Source organism: Phyllobates terribilis, unplaced genomic scaffold (genome assembly GCF_046119375.1).
Source record: "Phyllobates terribilis strain yellow unplaced genomic scaffold, ASM4611937v1 Scaffold_10__3_contigs__length_209671492, whole genome shotgun sequence".
NCBI classification, from domain to species: Eukaryota; Metazoa; Chordata; class Amphibia; order Anura; family Dendrobatidae; genus Phyllobates; species Phyllobates terribilis.
In genome coordinates this window covers 153973250-154000913 of record NW_027362770.1, presented here as the reverse complement: position 1 = coordinate 154000913, position 27664 = coordinate 153973250, and the positions used below count along the sequence as shown (strand labels likewise).

General features: G+C 40.8%; 1 protein-coding gene across 2 annotated transcripts in view; it reads right to left on the bottom strand.

Moving 5' to 3' along the window:
• CCND2 (cyclin D2) overlaps positions 1 to 27664 on the bottom strand; it is a 326524-nt gene that overhangs the window by 7731 nt on the left and 291129 nt on the right. For both annotated transcript variants that reach the window (XM_073649951.1, XM_073649950.1), the window contains exon 4: positions 17421 to 17569. In XM_073649951.1, the coding sequence (XP_073506052.1) occupies positions 17421 to 17569 (149 nt within the window). The remainder of the gene's footprint in view (positions 1 to 17420; positions 17570 to 27664) is intronic.

Here is a 27664-nt window from a genome sequence, read left to right as displayed (position 1 = left end):
GTTCACTCTCCTGACTCACCCATACACAGGAACACTTGGCCAAATGCTCCTCTACGAGACGAACAGAAGGATTAGCCGTTGACAACCCAATGGCCGATTCTTCTCTTCCCTGACATCATCCTTTGGGGGTGAATCAGTTGAGAGCACTCCAAACACATTGGATTCTTAGGTTATCCCACAGAAACGGGGGGGTGGGTACGGGTTCAGTATCCAATGTGTGCTGGGGCCTTAACATTGTATAAGGATCAGTCGTTGAGACCCCAATGGCCAATCCTTCTCTTCCCCAACATCATCTGTTGGGACGAGAGTCGGAAGGACCACATACACATTGGATTCTTAGCTTATCCATCCCTTATCCCAAAGTAATGCGGGGTTTAGCCAACTTTTATCTACTGTGTTTTGGGGCCTCAACATTGTGTAAGGGATCAGTCGTTGAGACCCCAATGGCCGTTCCTTCTCTTACCAGACATCTGGTGGGGGTGTGAGTCTGAAGGACTCGATACACACTGGATTCCTAGCTTATCCATACCTTAAACCTTCAGTAATTGGGGGTTCAGACAACTTTTATCTAATGTGTGTTAGGGCCTCAACATTGTGCAAGGATCAGCAGTTGAGACCCCAATGGCCGATCCTTCTCTTCCCCGACATCTGTTGGGGCAAGAGTCGGAAGGACCCAATACACATTGGATCCTTAGCTTATCCAACCCTCATCCCGCAAAAATTGATGGTTCAGCCAACTTTTATCCAATGTGTGTTAGGGCCTCAACATTGTGTTGGCAAAACAATGTGGTTTTTAAAACCTTTATGGATAACTCAAGATGGTGATCAAAGGGTTTGTTTTATAGGTCAGAACTTATCATTAAAAGGAGTTGTCTGACATTCTTTAAAAAAAAAGTCTACTTTTTTTTCCCACAGATATAGCGCCACCCATGGCTTTGACTGGTATTGCAGCTTAGTCTCTTTCACTTGAATAAGGAATTACAATACCAGACACATCGTATAAACAGTAGCGACGCTATATTGGAGAAAAAAAATAAAAGTGAACCTCTTTTTCTAATTCTAGACAAGTGGGTCAAATGTGTACGACTCAATGGGGGGGAACCTTTTGTAAAAATAATTCAGTAAAGGGTATCTTTTCTAATGCATTTATATCACACGCGTCCATCACTGCAACTTTTGCGCAATACAATACGATCATGTGACCATCGTATTTCACACCTTTATGTAACTCGCCACCCTTCTAATTGCTCCCCGGACATATAATCGAATCTCCAGTGACATTTACTGCAGCTTTCCGATGCTTGGCCGTTGTTAAAACTGAATCGGACGCCTTTAAAATCCATGTACACTCCAACATCTAAAGCAAATAATCAGTAGATTTAAGATCCATCAGGCCGTTTAGGAAGGGAAGTAGAACAATGGCGCGTAATCCCTGCAGCGTCCAGTTATCGTGGATCCATAGAAGGGGGGGATTAGGTATTGTGCGCCTGACAAAATACTTGATATTCTATTGAGACTTGGTATAATCAGTCTCTTCCTGCAGAATCCTCTCATCTTTCCTAAGGATGGAGTAGTCAGGCGCGCACACAAGACCTCACGTCCGCCACGTTCAGAATCCGATTCCATTTTGCACCTAGTGAACCTAATTATGTGAAAACAAAAACTCCCGGGACTTTGCCCACCCTTTTGTTTTTTTCAACAAGATTCTTAACAATAAGAAGCAATTGTTTCAAAAATTTCCACTTCCACAAAAATAGCCCCCCCAAACTTTGGGATTACCTACTTTTTTTGTAACCCATTGGGGTCCATCGATGCCCTGAAGGCGATCTATGCCTTAAAGGATAGGCAGGGAGTTGAAAGAGTTAAGCATCTGACATGTTTTGCATCAACTTTCATGGTACAAGATAAATGAGATTCCAGAGATTCTTCAGCATTATTTGCAACTAGAATGGATCTTGTGAACTAGCGTGGGAACGGTGCTGTGTGCACAGCTCCCCAGACTGCTAGTTTAACAAAGATTAGGCCATGGAAAACTCTGAAAAACCTGCTGCTTTCTCTGGTGTCTCCTGGATGGAGGAGAAAGAATTTGCAAATGTGAGCTTTAAATAAAAAAAATAAAAAAAAATGCTTCTATTGCAAAAATCTCAAAATGGCCAACCTTATGTTTGTAAAACAATATATATATATATATATATATATATATATTTATTTTTTTTTTTTTTTATTTAATTTAAAAATAGATTTTTTACAATTTAAAATGATTTTTATAAAAAAAATGCTTCTATTGCAAAAATCTAAAAATAACCAATTTATGTTGGTATAAACAAAAAATGTTTGAATTTAAAAAAAATTAATATTTTGTGGATATATATATATACATATATATATATATACACACACATACACACACACTCACATACATATATATATGCACACTAAATAAAAAATCTTTTTCAGCTTAAACATTCTAAAAATTTATATATATATATATATATATATATATATATAAATAATAATCATATTTTTATGTAAAGTTTAGAAAGGTCTTTGTGAACAAAAATATATATATTTTTCAATTTAAAATGATTTTTATTTTGTGGTTAATTTTTTTAATATATAAATTCTTCATTTTATTATATTTGTATGTAAAGATTAGATATTTATGTTTTATTTAGTGATTAGATTTTTTTTTCTTTACTTCATTTTATCATATTTGTATGTTATGCGACCAACAAATGTATTTTTTACAATTGATAATTATATTTGTTCTTTATTCATTTTATCATATTTTAATGTATTTTTGAACAAAAATATATATTTTTTACAATTTAAAATAGGTTTTATGTAGTAGTTAGCCTTTTTTTTTTCTCTTCATTTTATCATATTTGTATGTTTGTGCGAACAAAAAATATATTTATTTTAATTTAAAAAAAAAAGGAAATCTCTTTAATATATTTTTTAATTTAGTTATTGTTTTATGTTCTTTTTTTAAAAAAAAATTAATCAGACTTAATTATTTGATATTTTTTTATGCCTATGCAGACACAGGTGGCAAACTAGTTTGTAGTTTGTGACCTGGGCCATCTGTAAAATGACATTCCAGATAGTGATTTTGTAGGTTTAACCCTTACAAAAAATGCAAAAAAAATTTTTTTGAAAAAATTATTAAATGTTTGGGTGACAAAGGGTTATTTAAAGAAAAAAATAAAGTTAACCTCTATCCATGTGGGGTTTTGACCTCTCCTGTGATCAAAGCTCTGGATACCTGAGGACAGGGCTGGAATGGAGTGAAGGTCCAAATGCCAATGGGACTAACCTAAAATAGCCGAGTGCAGAGCTGCACTTTCTCCATCAGTCCTATAGACAATGAATAAAGCGGAGGTTGAACATGTGCAACCCCACTTCATTCAAGACAAGCCTATTTGCCAGATACTAGAGCCCCCTACTATAGATTGCTAGGGGTTACCTATCAAACGAATAAGGTATAACTTTTTTGGGGGCGGTGGCTAACCCTTTAAAGGGCGCCATATACCAATGGTCGGTGAGACCAGTCTACTGAAGACCTACAGTATCTATAGATGTAGGTGTAAAGAATTGGACTTGTTTCAGGGGCAGACATACCATTGGTGCAACCTGTGTCGGGTACAGGGGTCCGAGAGATAAAGGGGCCCACTTTCATCTCCAAAGCAGCAAGAAGCTTCTTTCACAGGCACGTAAAGGGGTCCATGCACTGTTCTTTCACAGGCGTCCTCATCAGTCTGCATCCACCAATCACTTATTTATATAAAGGGGTTGCCATACTGGCAATACACAAGCATTAAAGGGGTCATACAACACGGACAATCCCTGTTCATACGTCTTATAAGGGTGTAGATGCAGGCCATCCATCTTAATGGCTGCCATGTTATACTACATTTCGTTAGTAGCTGGCAACATCTTCTCGAAAGCCGGGCTTACGATGATAATGAAGAATCGATCTAAGGGATCACCACATCTAGGGATTAATTGTGTTACGGAAATTTTAGATGTTTTTTTCCCCTACTGAATTTACAAAAAGAGTTGGGCAAGAGAGAGTTGGTCAGCAGAGAGAGTTGGGCAAGTGTCAGGATTTCTGTTGCCCTTCTACAGTTTGACCATTAGTGGCCGCTATTGTTCACTTTAATATTGTTCTGCAGTTTCACTACTTACCACTGGAGGCAGCTGTTGTGTTCTGCAATTGCCCTTTACAAAGATGGCGGATTCTGAATCTATGGAATCCATCTTGTTTCCCGTTTACACCTACATAAAGCCGCATGGATCTCTCACTCATTGCTTGAGTATTGTGTCTAGCTGTTAGCCTAGTTCAGTCTCCAGCTCTTGAACATTCTTACCCAGACTGTTCTATTAATCTACAGATTGTTTCCTACAACTCCTTGCCATCTCCAAGAACTTTTACTACCGCTTGCTGTTCCTGCTTGTGCTCCTTTGGCCACTGGTTTCCAGCAGTACTACGCCAGTATCGTAACAAACAGAGAGAGTTGGGCAGCAGAGAGAGTTGGGTAACAAAGTTGGGTATCACAAAGTTGGGTAACAGTCCAACTATGTGAAGTAGCGATGGGCATACTGGTTTGTCAATCCACCTTTATAAAATGACAATAAAAAAAATGAAAAATGTCAAAAATTACTGGTATGTGTTTTTCACTTTTTTCAATGTTCTTTGAAAATACATCCTCAACCGTAAAATCGACAGAAACTTCATGTGCGTGATAATATGAATTGTAGGCTAATTCTGTTAGAACCTTGCTGTTAGGTTTTTTTTTTTACGGTGATTTGGAAAGAGTTTGGACGGATGTGCGTGGTAATCTTCAGGAGGCCAACAGAAAATCTAAAGACTACTTTGATAGGAAACGACAGGAGGTTTTGTTCGCTGTTGGTGACATGGTTTGGTTGTCCTCTAGGAATCTGCGGTTGAGGATTCCTTCTAAGAAATTGGGTCCCAAGTTTGTAGGGCCCTTTAAGGTGCTTCAGGTTGTCAACCAATCTGCTGTTAGGTTGGAGGTTCCTACCTCCTGGAGAATTAATCCGGTCTTTCATGTCTCTCTGTTAAAAAAAGCTGTTGTGTCGGATGGTGACGCCTCTGCCTCTGTTCCTCCGGTGGTGGAGGTACGGGGAATATGAAATTTCTCGCATCCTTGACTCTAGACGGTATAGAGGTAGTTTGCAGTATCTTGTGGCCTGGAAAGGTTTCGGACCCGAGGATAACTCTTGGGTGAGGTCAGATGATGTTTCCGCGTCCAGACTTATCAGAGCGTTTCACAGGAGATTTCCTGATAAGCCTGGTCCTAGGGGATCCGGAGGATCCTCTTAGAAGGGGGGGTACTGTTAGAACCTTGCTGTTAGGTTTTTTTTCCTTTGCTGGTCACATGACCTTGTTGGCCTATTTAATCCTGCTCCGCCCTTCTGGCTTTGCTGGACTTCATTGTATATCTACTTTCTAGCTAGCCTGTGCTCTGTATCTAACTCTGTTAGTTTGCTTGGTCTACGGACCTCTATGTTCTATCTATTTTGTTTGTTCGTCTGTCTGCTACTATTTCTGTTAGGAGGTGTCCCATATTCCTCCCAGTCCTTAGTACTTGTAGGGATTCCTTCCCCACATCTATAGGTCTCCGTACAGACTAGATTAGGACTTTAGCAGGTCTGATCGCAGGATCAGGTTCCCTGTTACATCGTAGGGATTCAGCTGAGTCTTATAGTAGGGACAGATCTCCTCTCTTTCCTTAGCTTTGGTAGCAGAACATAACAAATTCAACATATTAGTCTAAGTTTTTGAAATGTGTCACAATTTTGGTAAATTTCTATATTACCGTACTGGGCACGCAGCGTGTCATTCTAATAAAAGGCATGACAAATACTTTCTGCGGTGGAACAAAAACTCACTTTCCATATGGAAAGACAGGAAACAGTCAGCATGAGTTGTGTTGGAATTTTTAATTGTTTATTATCACGGTTCACATTTAACCAAAACTTCAGTTCTACCACACACACAGACATTAATCAGACAGCTTAGCTTAGCCCACCAGCACCGGTGGCTCATACCGTAAATGCCATTCCTCAATGACTTATTTCCTTGTGAAATGCCAGTGGGTTTTTTTTTTCAACATGTTTCATGTGGTTGTGGCCTGATCTACATTTTTTTAAAGCCAAAAACATGTGAGTGTGAAACAAGCACATACTCTGAGCAGGCCGAGAAAAATGTGCTTTATTTCTATAACCATATTCATAGGCTGGGTTAAGAAGTGCTTAAAGGGGTTGCACAATTTAGAAAATCCACTTTCAATTACTTCTTATTTACTTCTTATTCCAGACCTCTAAAGATCTCCAAACAAAGGAAAGAGTATGTTGCTTTGTTGGGAGAACGTAGCTTGTTTTTTTTAAAGAACCAGGGTCAAAAGTGTTCAGTTTTTGTTCTTATTTTATTCCCGCTTATCCCCATAGTGTTCCATTTATTTATTTTTTAATCCGCCATATGATTCCAGACATGTGCTAATTTTTAGGTTTTTAACAAAGGGGGCGTTCCACACAGGGTTCCTTGGGGGTGTGTCTTTAAGCTGCTTTGCATAGTTAGCCTTTAAGAAATACCTATTTGGCAAAGACCCTAATAATTAGCACTAAATAAAAAGGATCATAGCTTTGGAATCGTATGGAAGATTTAAAAAAAAATAAAAATACAACAACAACAGCAACAACAACAACAACAGCAGCAGCAGCAACAAAAACTGTATACTCAGGAGAGCAGCAGGAATAAAATAAGAGCAAACACTTTTTGACCACTTTTGACCCAGTGACAGGTCATCTTTAAAGGGTGCTTTTTAATATTTAAATTTCCTCTGTGGTGGCACTGCAGGAGAATTACCCAGCTACTACCGGGTTCCTTCATAAATTACAGCTGACCGCTGGGGAACCCAACAGCAGGACAACCTGTACTCATCTCATTTTTGGGGGATCCTGCCTAATTAAAAGGAACTGTAGAAATTAGATGTTGGAAAAATGTACCAGATTCCTTGATACTATACGTTCCTTCTCCTTTCTTCTTAAGTAGTTTCGTAAAGGGAAACTTTTATTTATTTTTTTTTAAAGGGCTCAGACTGGTATATAAAAAATATATAAAAGTAATTCCAATGGGCTCCAATGCTAACATGGTCTCCAATTCCTCATGGGCACCTACTGCCCAAATTTACCAGGACCCCTGTGCCAAAAAATGGTGGGGTTTATGGAAATCCTGGGTGGGTTAGTGAGCTCTTGGGAGGGGTTGTGGACAGGACCTAAATGTCCCCGAAAATGTTGGCAACCGTACTTCCTGGTCTCATTTCAACACACCCGAAATGGTCTCTTGGCCAATCACTGGTTGAGATGAGTCTCCGCTGAGGCCAGTGATTGGCTGACCAGACATTTCCAGCCATTTCTGGAGTGTTGAGACGGGAACATGGCGTGAACAAGGATGTTGCTTGTGGCCTACCAATCAGAAAGACACTGGGGATGCTGGCAAGTAGGCAGAGGTAGCCACAGACTATCGACGTTGGCACTGAACCAGTGTGGTTGTTGCCACACCGGAACTAAAAAAAGGAACTATATTCTGCAAAATATTTAAAGGATGCCAACCACTCCAAAACAAGGTGGAGGAGTTACCAGTAACATCCAATCAAGTTTCCGGATATTTTCCAAAGAACTTTAGAAGAGTGAGACCTTGGTTGCTTTGGCCACTCTTTCACCGACATTTACAAAATTTCAGAGGCCTGCCTTAATCTACTAATCTGGATTATGTCATTACATAGGGGGTGTGGTCTTTGTATTTTAAGCAACAAGTTATCATCTCCGATGGAAAAGTCCAGATTGTGTCGCCCTGTGTTCCCCTGTGGCAGGCAAAAGAGGGTTAGACAAAGTGCATGGGAAATGCTACGAGGCTTCAATATCCTGTTCTAAGATCACAAGGAAACCATGCGGCAGGGCTGTGAAGCGGGGAATGTGATTTGCTTTCTCCTGACATTCTCAAATTACTGCTAAGTGCTCTATTATTTCCCCATATCACAGAGGCTCTGAAGTGCCGGGGTAACATTGTTCACCTCATTTTACTGCCTTCGGCGGTGGAGAATGGATTAAAAGAAAATCGGCCCCAATTAATTCAAACTAAAAGTCCCAAAAAGACATTGTACCGTGCACCTGTTAGTATCTGATCTGATTATCCACACTTTTTGTTTTAAATCTAAAATTAGTTCAAGTTGGAAGCTTAATATATTTTTATGACTGAGCTTTGTTTTTCTGATACAGAGCTCCAAATCCCCTGTAACAGACAGTTATACACCACTAGAAGAAGCTCACTGCATACTGTTAAAGGGAATATGTCAGGGGCAGAGACCCTGATCCCAGCGATGTGTCACTTACTAGACTGTGTTTTGCGGTTTTAATAAAATCAGTGTTTTATCAGCAGGAGATTATCACTACAGGACTAGGTGTCTCGTGCCTCCTAGTCCAACCATGGCCCTTGGTCCAAGCACTGAATGGCAGCATTCTGTCAATGTACACAGAAATCTGCCAGGGTTCAACATTCCGACCTCTGCATCAGAGAATTCTATCACAACTGCTACACCGAGGAAATTAAGTAATACATTGCTGGAATCAGGATCTCTGTCCCTACATCATACTGCTGTCAGATTACATAACAAAAACATCTGCTGACCGAATCCCTTTAATGGTAAAATAGTATGTAGTGAGCTCCCTCTAGTGGTGGCACCAAGATGGATATATTAGATACAATTATCTATCGATATCCATTTAATATCATATCTAGAATATCTCTCTCATATCTATGTGATATATATTTAATTTGATTATCTAATATCTTGATATTTGATAATATTTAACTTGATCTGTGATATAGAATATCTGATATCTTTCTCTGACAAGTATGTAATATCTATATAATATCTATCAGATCTCTAAGAATTTTCTATTTAGTTAATGTTGATTATCTGATATCTAATATCCATTTAATATCCATCTTAGATATAAGATGGATATCAGATAATAGACATTAAATAAATAGAAAATTCTTAGAGATCTGATAGATATTACATAGATATTAGATGGATATTAGATGGATATCAGATAATCAACATTAAATAAATAGAAAATTCTTAGAGACCCAATAGATATTAGATATAAGATAGATATAAGATAATTGACATTAAATAGAAAACTCTTAGAAGATCTGATAAATATTAGATATAAGATAGATATTAGATCGATATATCTAATATCTATCAGATCTCTAATACCTTGCTATTTGACAATGTTGACTATCTAATATCTATCTAATATCTTTATTTGATGTCTAATGTTTAACCAATAATATCTATGTGATATCCATTTGTGTTTGCGTGGGTTTCCACGGGGTCTCCGGTTTCCTCCCACACTCCAAAGACATATTGATAGGGAATGTAGATTGTGAGCCCCAATGGGGACAGTGCCCATAATGTCTGTAAATTGTCTGAATAGTAAAGCGCTGCGGAATATGTTGGTGCTATATAAATAAAAAAGATTATTATTCTTATATTGAAGAAGTATCTGATATAATATCCATCAATATAATATGCACTTGATATGTACTTGTATGTATTCCATATCTATCCCTTTTTCTACCCACAATTGCACACAAGAAAAAAAAAAAAAAAAGACAGCAAGCCCCATCTATAAAGCCCTATTTATATGCATATGTCCTGCAGATATTTCTATGAAAGACAGAGCGAGAGATGTTCAGGCCGAGGAACCTGAATGCATCTTTAAGATGATTAATTAAACACTCCGGTTTCTTGAACCAAGCCATCTGGGGTCCTGAATTTAGCCTCTGCCAAAAAGCTAATTATGCTAAAAATAAAACTAAAGTTTATCTGGATACAAATCTCTGCTGCTTGTAATAAATGCTCTTTGTCAGTGCAGAGAGAAGGCATCTGCTGTCCTTGTCATAGGGACAAGCATCAAACCCGATGATTGTAGCACGTTAGTAGATCATGGGGCGGAAACAAAAGTATGTGTACTGCCGCTCATTAGTTCGGGCCCTTACTTCCTCTGCTTGTTGGCTCCGTCACAAGCCGTGCACCCTTCTCTGGACTTATGAATGGGGACGACGGAACTCCAGCATCAGACTGCAGCGTATCTGCATCACCCCATTGTAACCACACACGCAAAACACTCACTGGGGAACAAAAAGCTGAATGAACTTGGAGCAGCTGCCAAATCAGGCAAAAAACAACTTAGGAAACTATCTCATTATCCCTTTCTCTCCGGGCTATGCTGTCTGATGTTTCCTTGCATACAAAATTACGACCTCACACCAGAGGCAGTATACGGGCTTTTAAAAAAATGGCAGCTTGCTTATGCCACCCACCGATTATATAGGAGGGCTTCATTTCTGAAGGTTCTCAATAATTGCTGATGAATTTTATATCATTTGTCCCATAATCCAATCAAATCTACTGTATAAAATTAAATTACTTTAATCTGTCATGTGGCTCAAACCCACTAAAAAAGTAGCCTTTTATCCAGACCAGATTTCAGTCCAATTTTTAGTGCAATCTTGGGAGATTTGTTGAAACCGTGCTGAAAAATACCTAATTCTGATCTATTTTTGGGATTTAAAGGGGATTTGTTACTTGCCATGAATACATAATATTTATATTTCGTCTAAATGCCGCCATTCCCCTGAATCCGGTGATGTTTTTCTTTTGTTCCTGCACCTCTCAGTTACTGAGATACGACCCTATATTCCCTGTATATAAATGTAGTCTTTTAATCTGAGAGGGAGTGGCCTTCAAGAAGACACCCACATAGAACAGCTGGTGACCACGCCCACCTAGATACAAAGACAGATTTAAATACAGGGAAGAAGGGGTCATATCTCAGGAACGAAGACACGCAGGAACAAAAGAAAAACATTGTTGGATTTGGGAAAACAAAAGCATTTACACCACATAATAAAAAATACATATTTAGGTTTTCTTTAAAGCCGAAAAATGAACCCAAACCAAGTTCTTTTCAGCAGGATTTTCATAAATCTTGCTATTATTTCTTGGGTTTTTTCTAACAGTCAAGAGAAAGTCCCTAATAGGTTCTCTAGGTTTATCCAATATTGAAGTACAATTATCAGAACTGTCTAAAAAGGAAAACTTTCCATGCTTGCCACATCAGCCAATCACAGCGCAGCTTTCATTTTCCCAGATCAGTTTAGGAAATTAAAGCTCGGCTCTGATTGCTTGCTATGGGCAACTAAGAAAGTGATTCTTCCAGGCTTTTTGATAAATGAGGCCTAGTAAATGTCGATGGTTTATATTTATATTTTGCCTATGGCTGGCAGGGTCTCCATTTTAAAGTAGTAATAGGGCCGCACATTCAAATTAAAAGGGGTAATCCCATCTCCAAGATCCTTTCCCAATAAGTAGTAGGTGTAATTATAATAATAATATTAGCAAATACCCCCAATTAGAAATGTAATATAGTTTTTCTGATTCGCTATGTCTCTTTCCTCATGTGCAGGGCATTGCAGGACCTTAGGTATCCATGGTTATGACCACTAGCAACTTGCTAACTAACTTACTATATCAGTTGTCATAACCATGGTTACCTAAGGTCCTGCAATGCCCTGCACATGAGGAAAGAGACATAGCGGATCAGAAAAACTATTCTACATTTCTAATTGGAGGTATTTGCTAATATGATTATTATTATTACACCTCCTACATATTGGGATAGGATCTTGGAGATGGGAATACCCCTTTAACCCTTTATGCCTCTGCCATGACCTAATCTCCGTCACAGTGTAGCTACTTGTGACATAAATAGCTCTGATGGGGGGGTAATATATAAACCTGTAAAAAACGGAAATGGCCATATGCCATCTAAGAAGTGACCATGGTGACAACAGAAGATCACGCTGGATTATGGAGACCAGCTGTGGTCCCTCGATACCTGCCAGGACTGTTGCTAGGCAGCAACCTGGCACCAAAGCCTAAGGGTGCACAGTTTGGGCCCACCATACGCATTTATGGGTTTCCCTGAGGGATAGATTGCATCAAAATCACAAAGTAGGGTCATGATAGTCCAGGGGCGGACATATCACTGGTGCAACCTGGACCCAAGAGGCAATGGGTCCAATATCCACCTCTAAAGCAGGTGGAATTGAGCTATTGGGCTGAAAAGGGCCCCTATAATGTTCTGGCACAGGGGCCCTCTTCCATGTATGTCCACCAGTCGATTCTGCAGCACAACATGGTGACGTCACCATGTTGTCCTAGCCTAAAAAAAGAGAAGGGCCGAGAGAGGCAACGACACAGTTAATTTGTTTCTTCCTTTTTCTTCCTCTCTCTCTCTCGCGGAAAGGAGTCTCTTGAAAGATCAACAGCTGACTCTATTTAAGCCCCCCTATGAGTCAGTAATACAGTATGCCGTTCTGTTCCAAAAAAACCCCGCCGTCTCTGCAAAGAAATGTCCGAGAAGCATCCAATACATTCAGCCTAGCAACACGCAGGTATATAGGGGTCTCAGGCGTCGTCTCGCACGGTAATTCCTAGATCTTACAATGGTTGGGGGGTGGAGGTAATAACCACCAAAGCCGCTTCAACATTCATGTTACTGCTGATGGTAACATTGGGTTGTCCATTTTCAATGAGTCACTAACAGGAAATCCACCCACACTGCGATTATTCTCTGCAGCTCCACTGTGTGCAAAAAAAAGAAAAACCTAAAAACCAAGAAAACCCTATATAGCACAGCACAACGGCAAAACATACCAGAATTTCCAGGAGTCTGGGACCACCGCTATGTGCTAAATCTTGCTCTGAGCAGATGTTGCTGAGAATTTAAAGGGCTCGTTCATACAGAAAGCCCAAGTATAGAAAATATGTTTAAAAAACTTTAAAAAAAAAATTAACAAAAACCCACAAAATATAGAAATCGGATGATGTCCTGTTTCGGTCACCTGATTGCTGCTGTGCCAAGTGACCTCATTGCTTTCACAGGATTTGCCGTCACCAGAGAAATGAAGGTTACAACAACCTTTCCAAAATTTTTGAGAAGACGATGTGGACCCATCTAAGGGTTTGTTATAAGGCCAGTCAATCGTGCCAGGGGGGCAGTCAAGTGTTTTTTACCTGCAATGACCCGGACATTCAGGCAAATTGCCCACCACTATATGTTTTGAGGGTCCCAAGATGGCAGCCATATGCCCTAAAAGAGCAGCTAAGTGATTGTTCGATTGTAAACATGCCGCGATCTACTTCTTCGTCGAGTGAGTGGATGGTTTATGGCGGCATAAAAGTCATCATTGTCGGCAGCACATTTCCTGATGTAAAAGGAGGGCTGTGCTTCTGGCAACATGTTGTTATATGGGGGCAGACCGCTCTTATTAATGACCGTTTTTCCCCACATAGTATTTGCTGACCCGTGTGAACGGGCCAATAAATTAGTGCTGATCAATTTACAGATAATCAGTGTTCATTTTTCTTTATACCTGTAAATGCCGCTATTTTCCTCAATTTAGCGTCATTTTCATTTTATTCCTGCGACTTTCCATTCCTGAGATATATCCCCTTTCTTCCCTACATATAAAGCTATTATTTTTTAGCCAAATGGGCGTAGACCTGAATACGACGCCCCCAAAGAAAAATATTTGGGTGCTGCACCCACTTGGCTATATAAAAAAAAAAAAGGACAAATTACTTAACAGGGAAGAGAATGCCATCATATCTCAGAGACGGGGAGGCGCAGAAACAAAAGAAAAATAACGCCAAATTCTGGGAGGCGCAGAAACAAAAGAAAAATAACGCCAAATTCTGGAAAACAAAACATTAAAAAAAATACTTTAATTCTCTTAATAGGAAAAAGCCCTTCTGTGAGCGGGTTTGGGCATAACATGACAATCTCATGCAGCGATGACTCCCCGGAAACAGGATAATTGTGCTTTTAAAGGGAAAGTAGAGTCCAAATTCTGAATTCTCGAGCTATGGTAGCATCTGTATTTACTACACCATGGCAGAGTGGGTGGATTTTCCCTTTAACAGGATACATTTTGAGTCTAAAAACCAAGAACAATATTATGTTCCAGCCCTTTAATAGAATAGAAGAATTCTCCTACAAGCAGCATCATCCCAGGCTCCAGAGAAAACTTTGAAGGACTTTTTCAAAGTCAGTAGAACCTTGATAATGTAAACCAGGCAAGGGACATTTTTTCCCTCTGCTGCCAGCCGCGTTACACCAATATAGACTTTTACCTCACATGAACCGCGCTGTCTTCACAGTCTTATGACAGATGCAGTATTCAAAAGAGTAATACAAACAATTAGGGAGTCAGCCCATTCCAAGAATGATTAGAATTTAACATCTCGCGGCGGTGATAACTTCAATGTGATTTTATTTATTTTTTCCCGAGGATTTCTTCACGTCAGTTCCTGACACGTTGGAGAGATAACTTACTGCCAATGTTTCTAGGAAATGACTGTGGTACACAGATCCGAGAATTTTATTTTATTCATGTCTGTCTATCCCTTTATTTCAGACTAAAAGGGAATGTCTTATAAGGCTGAAAATGGGGGGAGGTTACTGCCACTTTAGAAGACTCCATGAAGACATTGCAACTTTGCTACCTCTGGTGATATCATCCATGTTCCATGGGTTTCAACAGTTAGACCTCTGGTGATCAGCGGGTCTGATGGGACAACCCCTTTAAAAGTGGTATTCTAATCTTCGAAAGTAATGGCATAATGCTAGAATATGCCATAAAGTTGTGATTAGTGGGGTTCTGACCTCTAGGCCAGCCACGGATCCTATGTATGAACGATGCCTTAGCTTTCCAGAGTCTTAAATCCGCTCTGCTCCCTTCATTCTCAGGATCATTGATAGTCCCAAAGGTCACCCGTCCACCACCCATCATAAAACAGTGCATATTATAGCGATGTGCCATCATCCCTTTGTGAGATGGGAAAACCCCTTTAAAGAGGACCCGTCACCAGATCAAAAGTGGCCAATTGTTACTATTTTATTCCCGCTGTTCCCCGAGTATTCTGTTTGTATTATATAAATCCGCCATATGGTTCCAGATTCATAGGCCTTTTTGTTTAGTGCTAATTTTTATGGTCTTTACAAAAAGGGAATGGCACTCAGGATCCTCTGGGACGTGTCTTGAGAATACTCCCATCATTTCCCTGTGAGCCACACCTCCTTTGAAAATACCATAAAAATTGGCACTAATGGCTCATATCTGTGGAACTGTATGGCGGATTTTAAAAATAAGCAAAACATTATACCATGGGGAGCAGTGGGAATAAAATAATAGCAAAATCTTGCCAAGGTAACAAGTTCACCTTTAAAGTCTAATTCTTCTAAACAAAAAAAAATTCTCATGTAACTGTATCCAACCCCCAACATCTCACACTTATAGGGCTCCAAGAAGCTGAGATACAGTGAGTTGTTTTACATGTGACATGGAGGCAACAAAGTGGTCAACTTTCTCATCCCTTCTCCCCCCCCCAAATGATCACAATAGTTGGAAGACAGGGAGCATTGCTTAGCCTATAAGACCCCCTAAGCCAGCTGATGGTCTCCAAAACATGAGAAACATTACCCCCTTGACCTACATCAAAAGTCTATCAACCAGTAATCTTGTGGCATCATCAAGGAGCAAGAACCCTGAAATCACCTGTCTACAGAGGGTTGACTCTTTGCAGGAGACTCAGGTTTGGCTTTTGTCTTTAGGCTCTCGGAAGTGTAAGGGAAGTGTAAGTCTTTGACCTCAAAGAGATGACATTAGATAAATGGCTTTTTTTCTTCTGGAAAACAGCCAATTTCCATACTTATTTCCCAGGGAGCATTGCCTGGCATAGAGGGCTCCTTACCACAGCTGGCAGTCTTTATAAGGAAAAACATTACCCACCCCATGGATCTACAAAGATAGAGTTGGCATGAAATGATTCGAAAGACCTGGTCTATCGGTCACGTCATCTTTGACCGCTGGATGGGAGCTGTGAGAACCGCCTCTTATCTGATGGTATCCGTGACTCTACTTTTAATTTAATGGCCTGCCGCAACACAATGATGACGTCGCACTCAGCCAGGTACTCTAAAGAAGGGTCTTGGATGGTGGGAGGTAAGACGCGGATCTCAGGGCTACAAGACAGCGGTCACAGATTATTGAAGTGGCCGATAGACCAAAGCAACTCTATAACTACTCCTTGTTTGATTGACTGCCACTTTGCTTATCAACTTTTCGGTCAGGTTCACATGGAAGACCTGGCACGAACAGCAGGTCTCCTGACTTAAGCGAAGTTCCTCACAGGCATATGAGGTAATTAGAACAGGACACCAGGCAGTCGGACTGGCTCTTCTGATCTGAGCAGATACGTGAAACCGGCCTTACCAATCTATCATAATAATAGAACCCCACAATTGCGTTTCCCTTTTTATTTTATTTTTTAGACACCTGACAACCCTTTTAAGGAAAGAATATATTTGCATCTGGTCATTTTCTCAGGCAGCCTTCACAGGATATACACTAATTTGTGGGGAATGTCCTGAGTGTGAATCATAAAGTCTTGATGGTGGTTTCTTTTTTTTATCATACCAAGCCTTACAAAAAAATAAAACTTTCCAGAAATGATCCGATTCATACAAAAAGTAGCAGGTAAAGTTCAAGACCTGAAAGAGTGTAGGAGGAAGCAGAGACCTGGAACTAACACCCTTGTTCACAGCCTTTCGAAGAGTTTCCGCACCATATATATTATATGAGGACCAGAAATTCTCATCCTACAAGTTAATGACCAATTTCCTTCTATTTGAACTTCTTCTAACAGGGGCGGTTTGCCAATTCCAAAAGGGAAGGGGTCATCTAAAATTAGGAAGGACTGTAAACAAATTGCATTGTGGGAATCAAGGGGCTGCTGTTGAAGGGTCAGATCTGGTAGGGTGGAAGAAGGGTATACTATATGATTGTTGTTTAAAGGGGTTGTCCACCTTTTGGGGCCAATTTTTTTTTATTTTGGGTTAAAAATTAAGTTTTGTAACTAAGTTTTTTTGCACCATTTGATGTGAAATTCTACAAACATTCATGAAGTTTTAGCAGCGCCGCTTTTAATTTGGCTGGTGTTCCCTTTTAAACTTTGCTTTGCTTTGCATAGGAGACAGTCTTCGCAAGGCTGGAATAGCAGGCAGCTGCTTGGTGCCAAATGACAAATGCTCTTTTAAGGGCATCGATCCAGCAGTACGAAGTACCGCACAACTCCAAAGACTCAATCAAAAGTGGCAAACACAATCCCTGACAGCAGATCCAATTTGGAGGCTGAGGAAAATTCCAGGCCCCCCTTTTTTTTTTTTGGCTTGTGTTAATATTTTTTGCTACTCACCACATCTGTGTTAGTGATCTTAGCCAAGTGCTCCGTCAGACTATCTCCGGAGAGGTCGCTTTCGGCGTCATCCAACTGCAGCCCACAGATTGCAGCTCCCACGCTTCCAGTCGCTATCATAGATGGTGGGTACAGGGCAAAGTTAAAATCTGCAAACAGCAGGACATAAAAAAAAGTCAGGAAAAGGTAAGGATTATCCATAGCGGAGCTGAGCTTTATTTAGAGATGTAGCAGAGCTGAGAAAGTTTGTGACTCAAAGTCTTAACGAGAACCTGTTAACACATCAAGTTTTTGCTTTTATTTTGTTCCCGCTATTCATGTGAGTATTGTTTTGTTTTTTTTTTAAATCCACCATATGGGACTTTTCATTTAATGTTACTTTTATGGCATTTACCCCCAAAAAGGTAGATTCAAGGGATCCTCTGGGACGTGTCTTTAGGCTGCTCTGCATAATTACCATATAAGCCATAAAGACCATAAAATTATTACTGAATAAAAAGGCTTATTTCAAAATCCGCCATATGGGCCCTTTTATTTAGTGATACTTTTATGGCCTTTACCAAAAAAGCGTATATCAAAGGATCCTCTGGGGCGTGTCTTTATAAGAGGGTGTGGTTTATAGGGTAATTATACAGAGCAGTCTAAAGACATGCCCTAGAGGACCTCTTGACCCATGCTTTTTTTTGGTAAAGGCCATAAAAGTAGCATTAAATGAAAAGGCACGTATGTCGGATTTTAAAATGAGTCTTTTTATTCAGTAATAATTTTATGGTCTTTATAAGAGGGTGTGGTTTATAGAGTAATTATGCAGAGCAGCGTAAAGACCATTAAATTATTAGTGAATAAAAAGGCTTAAATTTTAAAATCTGCCATATGGGCCTTTTCATTTAGTGCTACTTTTATGGCCTTTACCAAAAAGTGTGACTCAATGGATCCTCTGGGGTGTGTCTTTACGCTGTTCTGCATAATTACTCTATAAACCACACACTCTTATAAACAGCATAAAATACTGAATAAAAAGGCTCTGGAACTATCTGGCGGATGTTGAAAAAAACAAAAATCGGAATTCTCAGGGGAGCAACGGGAATAAAATGAGAGCAAACACTTGACCTGGAGACAGGTCCTCTTAAAAGAATGTGCCGAACTTAGGGTCTGAAAAATTCTCTGATGTTGATTCGAATTTTGGGAAACCCCTTTAAGTTAGTGGGGATTTTTTTTCCTATCTTCAGTCAAAATTGTATGTTGAAAGCATTTTCTCAGGTATTAGGATTATTTTGAGCCTATTGTCTTTGGAAAAGCTGTTTTTGATTGCCTGTCCTTCATATAGCCAGAGGGGAATGTGGACATGGTAACTGTCCGACTTGAAATATTCAGCTCTGATACATCTAGGGGGAAAAAAAAAAAAGTTTAAAAATACTTTAAAACTTTTCTTACTTATAGGAATATTCATGTTACACAAGAACGTGTGCGCCAGCGTCGACAGCTGCCAAATGCGATGCGTTCTAGGATATGTAACTCGTACACTGTAATTCTCCGTCTGGCATAAAGAGTCACAGTGCCTATGCCAGCCGGCTCTGCTGTAGGTCCCACTCCACGTGTGGTCACAAGAGACCCCGAGGCGAGGTCCAATCACCTAGTTATCCTCCTTAATGTCATTCAGAATGCAAATGAGACAGCAAACGAATGGCGAGAGGCCCAGAGTGACCTGGAGGGTGGGGAGGGGAAGATCAGCATTCACGGTTCTCCTTGCGCAAACCTCTCGAGAGCAAGCGCCATAAACTCAACCATCAAAAGCCTTGGCCGTGAGGGACAATTTGCATCAGCGGCTTCAATTTTTAGCATATTAATTAACTGCTGTAAAAAGGGCGGCAAGTGTCTTGGAGTGCAGAGTGTGGCCGCCATTGTTAAGAGTGTCCTCCTAGCCCCCCTGCTATTGAGACATGTCTTGAGACCTGCATATAATACAAAGAGACAACAGATTTTTTTTTCCCCCCTCTATGGGGGGGTGGAGGTTACCCACCATCTTCTAAGACCCGGGAAATGTTAAAAATCCATATCAGTAGACCCTTTTTACAATAATCCTTAAAACATGGATGCAGAAGAATACAAGTGCATGAGAGAGACGACGGCCGTTTCGCACACAATGGGTGCTTCAACGGGTCCAAACGGGTTTTTTGTTTGGACCCGTTGAAGCAACATTATGTGCGAAACAGACGAACGTTTGTTTTTTCTCTTTTGCAGCCATACCCTATTAAATGTGGACAAGTAAAAAAAAATAGACCATGTTGTCCAAAATAAGAACCCGACTCCATGTTTATAAATCCATATCAATACATATTTTTTTTTTCCCAGCCTAATGCGGACAGGAGGAGGTTCTAGGTATAAAAACATAGGCATCTTTATTTTTATATAGCGCTAACATATTCCGCAGCGCTTTATGCAAACCTTGCCCGAAAAATGTGCCCACCTTTCGGGATGTGTGGGTGGGGGGAGGGCAGGCATTGTCCAGTATTGGGTCTGGAAAGTAGTAGAAATCTATATTAAGCCATGTTTTTCTGGCCTACCCCTATTATTGCGGGCAGGAGGATGTAATTTAGTACAAAAATATAGGCCCTGTTGCCAATAGCAACCAAACTCCATGTTTGTAAAACCTATACTAGAACACATTTTTCCGGCCTAGCCTCATTACTGTAGACAGGAGGAGGTAACAAGGACAAAAAACATAGGCCCTGTTGCAAATAGCAACCAACCTCCATGTTTTTAAATCCATACGAGAACACATTTTTCCGGCCTAGTCTTGTTACCTCCTCCTGTCTACAGTAATAAAGACAAAAATATAGGCCACGTTGCCTATAGTAACCAGACACCGTCCATTTTGAAAAAGAAAAGTTCCGGGCTCTAATTGGTCGCTATATGAGGCCATTTTTTATAGGCCTGATTTTGACTACATTCATCCAACGTTTGAAAAGTCAAAGTGGTGCAAAATTTTCCCTAAAATGGCGTTCCTGGATGTTATAGGAACCATTTTGAGCAGTCCTGTGGGGTGTAGACCGAATGTCCCAATTTCGGGCATTAAAATTAGTCTTAGTTGTTTGTTTTTTTTAAAGTGAAAACCTCCCCAGCTAATATATGTGGTGACGGTGCACAAAGCTGAACCGAATTTAGATTTTGGTTAGCAGTTTGCATGTGTGATATTTCTCAGTATTCCAGGAATAAGAAAACTCATGACTCATAAATCTTCGCCTTTTTTTTTTTTTGCTTAGTAGGCCGAGTGCTAACGCTGATTGTGCAAGGTACGAGTTTGGCTAACGCCGAGCCCCACCTTTCCTTTTTAAGAAAAAAGAAAAAAACATGACGAGGGACAAGATAATTGCAAATAAATGTAACATATCAGCAGCTACTGCCAACAGGCCTGTTTTCGGGTCTGAAATCTGGAAACACAAATGCCCATATTAACGGTTCAAAATGGCCGGATCTTCTGCCAGACAGTAGTGTTCATAACTAAGCCACATACAAGGGGTATAGCCAAGGGTATATATGTGTTTTTAGCCATTTCTCTTTTGATAGGGGTTACGCTTCAGACATGGTTGTTTTTTGTTTTTTTTAGAGAGAGGCATATTTTTTTTTTTACTTTATCGACATCATCACATTCTGTATCTACTACAGGGACATCCACATTTTATTGGAAGTGTGACATCACTACTCAGTATACAATACTGTATATTGCATTACCGTGACATCACGACAGCCTATATACTACATACTGCATCGGTGACATCACCACTCTCCCGATATACCACATATTGTATAGGAGGAGGGACATCACTACTCTTAGTATACCATGTATTGGAAAAGTGACATCACTTACTACATATTGTAATACTGTATCACCACTCTCCCGATATACCACATATTGTATAGGAGGAGTGACATCACCACTCTCCCGATATACCACATATTGTATAGGAGGAGTGACATCACCACTCTCCCGATATACCACATATTGTATAGGAGGAGTGACATCACCACTCTCCCGATATACCACATATTGTATAGGAGGAGTGACATCACCACCCTCCCCATAGACCACATATTGTATAGGAGGAGTGACATCACCACCGCTCTCCCGATATACCACATATTGTATAGGAGGAGTGACATCACCACCCTCCCCATAGACCACATATTATATAGGAGTGACATCACCACCGCTCTCCCCATAGACCACATATTGTATAGGAGGAGTGACATCACCACCCTCCCCATATACCACATATTATATAGGAGGAGTGACATCACCACCCTCCCCATATACCACATATTGTATAGGAGGAGTGACATCACCGCTCTCCCCATAGACCACATATTGTATAGGAGGAGTGACATCACCGCTCTCCCCATAGACCACATATTGTATAGGAGGAGTGACATCACCGCTCTCCCCATAGACCACATATTGTATAGGAGGAGTGACATCACCACTCTCCCCATATACCACATATTGTATAGGAGGAGTGACATCACCATCCTCCCCATATACCACATATTTTGTAGGAGGAGTGACATCACCACCCTCCCCATATACCACATATTTTGTAGGAGGAGTGACATCACCACCCTCCCCATAGACCACATATTGTATAGGAGGAGTGACATCACCACTCTCCCGATATACCACATATTGTATAGGAGGAGTGACATCACCACTCTCCCGATATACTACATATTGTATAGAAGGAGTGACATCACCACTCTCCCGATATACCACATATTGTATAGGAGGAGTGACATCACCACCCTCCCCATAGACCACATATTGTATAGGAGGAGTGACATCACCACCGCTCTCCCGATATACCACATATTGTATAGGAGGAGTGACATCACCACCCTCCCCATAGACCACATATTATATAGGAGGAGTGACATCACCACCGCTCTCCCCATAGACCACATATTGTATAGGAGGAGTGACATCACCACCCTCCCCATAGACCACATATTATATAGGAAGAGTGACATCACCACCCTCCCCATATACCACATATTGTATAGGAGGAGTGACATCACCGCTCTCCCCATAGACCACATATTGTATAGGAGGAGTGACATCACCGCTCTCCCCATAGACCACATATTGTATAGGAGGAGTGACATCACCACTCTCCCCATATACCACATATTGTATAGGAGGAGTGACATCACCATCCTCCCCATATACCACATATTTTGTAGGAGGAGTGACATCACCACCCTCCCCATATACCACATATTTTGTAGGAGGAGTGACATCACCACCCTCCCCATAGACCACATATTGTATAGGAGGAGTGACATCACCACTCTCCCGATATACCACATATTGTATAGGAGGAGTGACATCACCACTCTCCCGATATACCACATATTGTATAGGAGGAGTGACATCACCACTCTCCCGATATACCACATATTGTATAGGAGGAGTGACATCACCACTCTCCCGATATACCACATATTGTATAGGAGGAGTGACATCACCGCTCTCCCCATAGACCACATATTGTATAGGAGGAGTGACATCACCGCTCTCCCCATAGACCACATATTGTATAGGAGGAGTGACATCACCACTCTCCCCATATACCACATATTGTATAGGAGGAGTGACATCACCATCCTCCCCATATACCACATATTTTGTAGGAGGAGTGACATCACCACCCTCCCCATATACCACATATTTTGTAGGAGGAGTGACATCACCGCTCTCCCCATAGACCACATATTGTATAGGAGGAGTGACATCACCACTCTCCCGATATACCACATATTGTATAGGAGGAGTGACATCACCACTCTCCCGATATACCACATATTGTATAGGAGGAGTGACATCACCACTCTCCCGATATACCACATATTGTATAGGAGGAGTGACATCACCACTCTCCCGATATACCACATATTGTATAGGAGGAGTGACATCACCACTCTCCCGATATACTACATATTGTATAGGAGGAGTGACATCACCACTCTCCCGATATACCACATATTGTATAGGAGGAGTGACATCACCACTCTCCCGATATACTACATATTGTATAGGAGGAGTGACATCACCACTCTCCCGATATACCACATATTGTATAGGAGGAGTGACATCACCACTCTCCCGATATACCACATATTGTATAGGAGGAGTAACATCACCACTCTCCCGATATACTACATATTGTATAGGAGGAGTGACATCACCACTCTCCCGATATACCACATATTGTATAGGAGGAGTAACATCACCACTCTCCCGCTATACTACATATTGTATAGGAGGAGTGACATCACAACTCTCTTGATATACCACATATTAAGAAGTGATATCACCACTCTCCCAATACACCACAATTTCACTGGAGTGGCGTTATCAATTTCCCAATATAGGTGATCTACTAGAATAATATCACCACCACTCCCCCAAATAAATAACATAATTTGATGGAGTGACATCACCACTGCATAAGTATGACATCATAGATAGATGTTATATGATGTATTGCAATAGACATGAGGGTTATGGAAAAAGTAATTCAGTGGTTAAAGAAAAAAAATTAAGTGGTGACTCATGATACCAAGATTAAAACATCTCAGTTTCTTGGCCAAGAACACATAGAAAAATCTTGTTTAGTTAGCACAGGGAGGCGCGAGGCCCGTGACATTTTATAGATCCCTCAGCGCTTTGAGTAACTTCACACAAAACATGTCCAATTAACTCCACTGACCTCATCTACAATTAAAATAAAGCAGCCCAATTAGTGCCAAATGTCATCGCTATGTAATTGTCACATACTCAAAAATAGAGAAAAGGGGGCTATATTTAGCATTCGGTGGTGTCATGCCTCAGAAATAGATGACACGGAGGTTACTTCCCAGAGCTTGTTTCGAGCCATTTTAAAAGGGTGGTCCGTGATTTAGCAAAAAAATTCCCAAGTTGCAATGATCTGTAATATACAGTGAAAAAAATATTTCTAATATAAGTAAAAACAGATATTCTGTGCTAAATGGCAGAAAGGACTGTTCAAGATATGAGGAGGCCTCTGGGTAGACAGTTCTTCGTACAGAGTCCAAATAATACTACCATACAATACAGATAAAATGCCACCATAATCCCATAGAAAAAGAGGTAAATAGGAATAACACAACATAAATTGGTTATACCATTGCCGAAGGAAAGTTTTCCATTGTAGGGGAAATAGTTTGCTGACAGACGTCAACATCTACAGTCATGGCCAAAAGTTTTGAGAATGACACCAAAATTATATTTTCCCATGATCTGCTGGCCTCTGGTTTTTATTAGTGTTTGTCTGATGTTTATATCACATACAGAAATATAATTGCAATCATATTATGAGTACCAATAGGTTATATTGACAGTTAGAATGAGTTAATGCAGCAAGTCAATATTTGCAGTGTTGCCCCTTCTTCTTCAAGACCTCTGTAATTCTCCCTGGCATGCTCTCAATCAACTTTTGGACCAAATCCTGACTGATAGCAGTCCATTCTTGCATAATCAATGCTTGCATTTTGCCAGAATTTGTTGGTTTTTGTTTGTCCACCCGTCTCTTGATGATTGACCACAAGTTCTCAATGGGATTAAGATCTGGGGAGTTTCCAGGCCATGGACCCAAAATCTCTATGTTTTGTTCCATGAGCCATTTAGTTATCACCTTTGCTTTATGACAAGGTGCTCCATCATGCTGGAAAAGGCATTGTTGGGCACCAAACTGCTCTTGGACGGTTGGGAGAAGTTGCTCTTGAAGGACATTCTGGTACCATTCTTTATTCATGGCTGTGTTTTTAGGCAAGACTGTGAGTGAGCCGATTCCCTTGGCTGAGAAGCAACCCCACACATGAATGGTTTCAGGATGCTTTACAGTTGGCATGAGACAAGACTGGTGGTAGCGCTCACCTCTTCTTCTCCGAATAAGCTGTTTTCCAGATGTCCCAAACAATCGAAAAGGGGATTCATCAGAGAAAATGACTTTGCCCCAGTCCTCAGCAGTCCACTCCCTGTAACTTTTGCAGAATATCAGTCGGTCCCTGATGTTTTTTCTGGAGAGAAGTGGCTTCTTTGCTGCCCTCCTTGAAACCAGCCCTTGCTCAAAGAGTCTCTGCCTCACAGTGCGTGCAGAAGCACTCACACCAGCCTGCTGCCATTCCTTAGCAAGCTCGGCACTGCTGGTAGTCCGATCCCGCAGCTGAAACAGTTTTAAGATACGGTCCTGGCGCTTGCTGGTCTTTCTTGGGCGCCCTGGAGCCTTTTTGACAACAATGGAAGCTCTCTCCTTGAAGTTCTTGATGATGCGATAGATTGTTGACTGAGGTGCAATCTTTGTAGCTGCGATACTCTTCCCTGTTAGGCCATTTTTGTGCAGTGCAATGATGGCTGCACGTGTTTCTTTAGAGATAACCATGGTTAACTGAAGAGAAACAATGATACCAAGAACCAGCCTCCTTTTAAAGTGTCCAGTGATGTCATTCTTACTTAATCATGACTGATTGATCGCCTGCCCTGTCCTCATCAACACCCACACCTGTGTTAATGGATCAATCACTAAAACGATGTTAGCTGCTCCTTTTAAGGCAGGACTGCAATGATGTTAAAATGTGTTTTGGGGGTTAAAGTTCATTTTCTGGGCAAATATTGACTTTGCAAGTACAGTAATTGCTGTTAAGCTGATCACTCTTTAACATTCAGGAGTATATGCAAATTGCCATTACAAAAAATGAAGCAGTAAACTTTGGAAAAATTACTATTTGTCTCATTCTCAATACTTTTGGCCATGACTGTACAGTGGGGAAAAAAAGTATTTAGTCAGCCACCAATTGTGCAAGTTCTCCCACTTAAAAAGATGAGAGAGGCCTGTAATTGACAGGTAGTCCTCAACTATGAGAGACAAAATGAGAAAACAAATCCTGAAAATCACATTGTCTGATTTGGAAAGAAATTTTTTCAAATTTTGGTGGAAAATAAGAATTTGGTCAATTACAAACAAGCAAGATTTTTGTCTCTCACAGACCTGTAACTTCTTTAAGAGGCTCCTCTGTCTTCCACTCATTACCTGTAGTACTGGCACCGGTCTGAACTTGTTATCAGTATAAAAGACACCTTTCCGCAACCTCAAACAGTCACACTCCAAACTCCACTATGGTGAAGACCAAAGAGCTGTCGAAGGACCTGAGAAACAAAATTGTAGCCCTGCACCAGGCTGGGAAGACTGAATCTGCAATAGGCAAGCAGCTTGGTGTGAAGAAATCAACTGTGAGAGCAATAATTAGAAAATGGAAGACATACAAGACCACTGATAATCTCCTTCGATCTGGGGCTCCACACAAGATCTCACCCTGTGGGGTGAAAATGATCTCAAGAATGGTGAGCAAAAATCCCAGAACCACACAGGGGGACCTAGTGAATGACCTGCAGAGAGCTGGGACCAATGTTACACAGGCTACCATCAGTAACACACTACACCGCCAGGGACTCAGATCCTGCAGCGCCAGACGTGTTACCCCTTCTTAAGCCATTACATGTCCGGGCCCGTCTGAAGTTTGCTAGAGAGCATTTGGATGATCCAGAAGAGTATTGGGATAATGTCATATGGTCAGATGACACCAAAGTAGAACAGTTTGGTAGAAACACAACTCGTCGTGTTTGGAGGAGAAAGAATGCAGAGTTGCATCCAAAGAACACCATACCTACTGTGAAGCATGGGGGAGGCAACATCATGCTTTGGGGCTGTTTCTCTGCCAAGGGACCAGGACGACTGATCCGTGTACAAGAAAGAATGAATGGGGCCATGTATCGTGAAATTTTGAGTGCAAACCTCCTTCCATCAGCAAGAGCATTGAAGATGAAACGTGGCTGGGTCTTTAAGCATGACAATGATCCCAAGCACACTGCCAGGGCAACGAAGGAGTGGCTTCGTAAGAAGCATTTCAAGGTCCTGGAGTGGCCTAGCCAGTCTCCAGATCCAAACCCTATAGAAAACCTTTGGAGAGAGTTGAAAGTCCGTGTTGCCCAGCGACAGCCGCAAAACATCACTGCTCTAGAGGAGATATGCATGGAGGAATGGGCCAACATACCAGCAACAGTGTGTGCCAACCTTGTGTAATTATCCCAGGCAAGATGGAGTGACATGTACTGTTGGTCCCTGGATACACCCTATCATGAGCTGGCCATTACCCATTAGATAGCTGTCGGC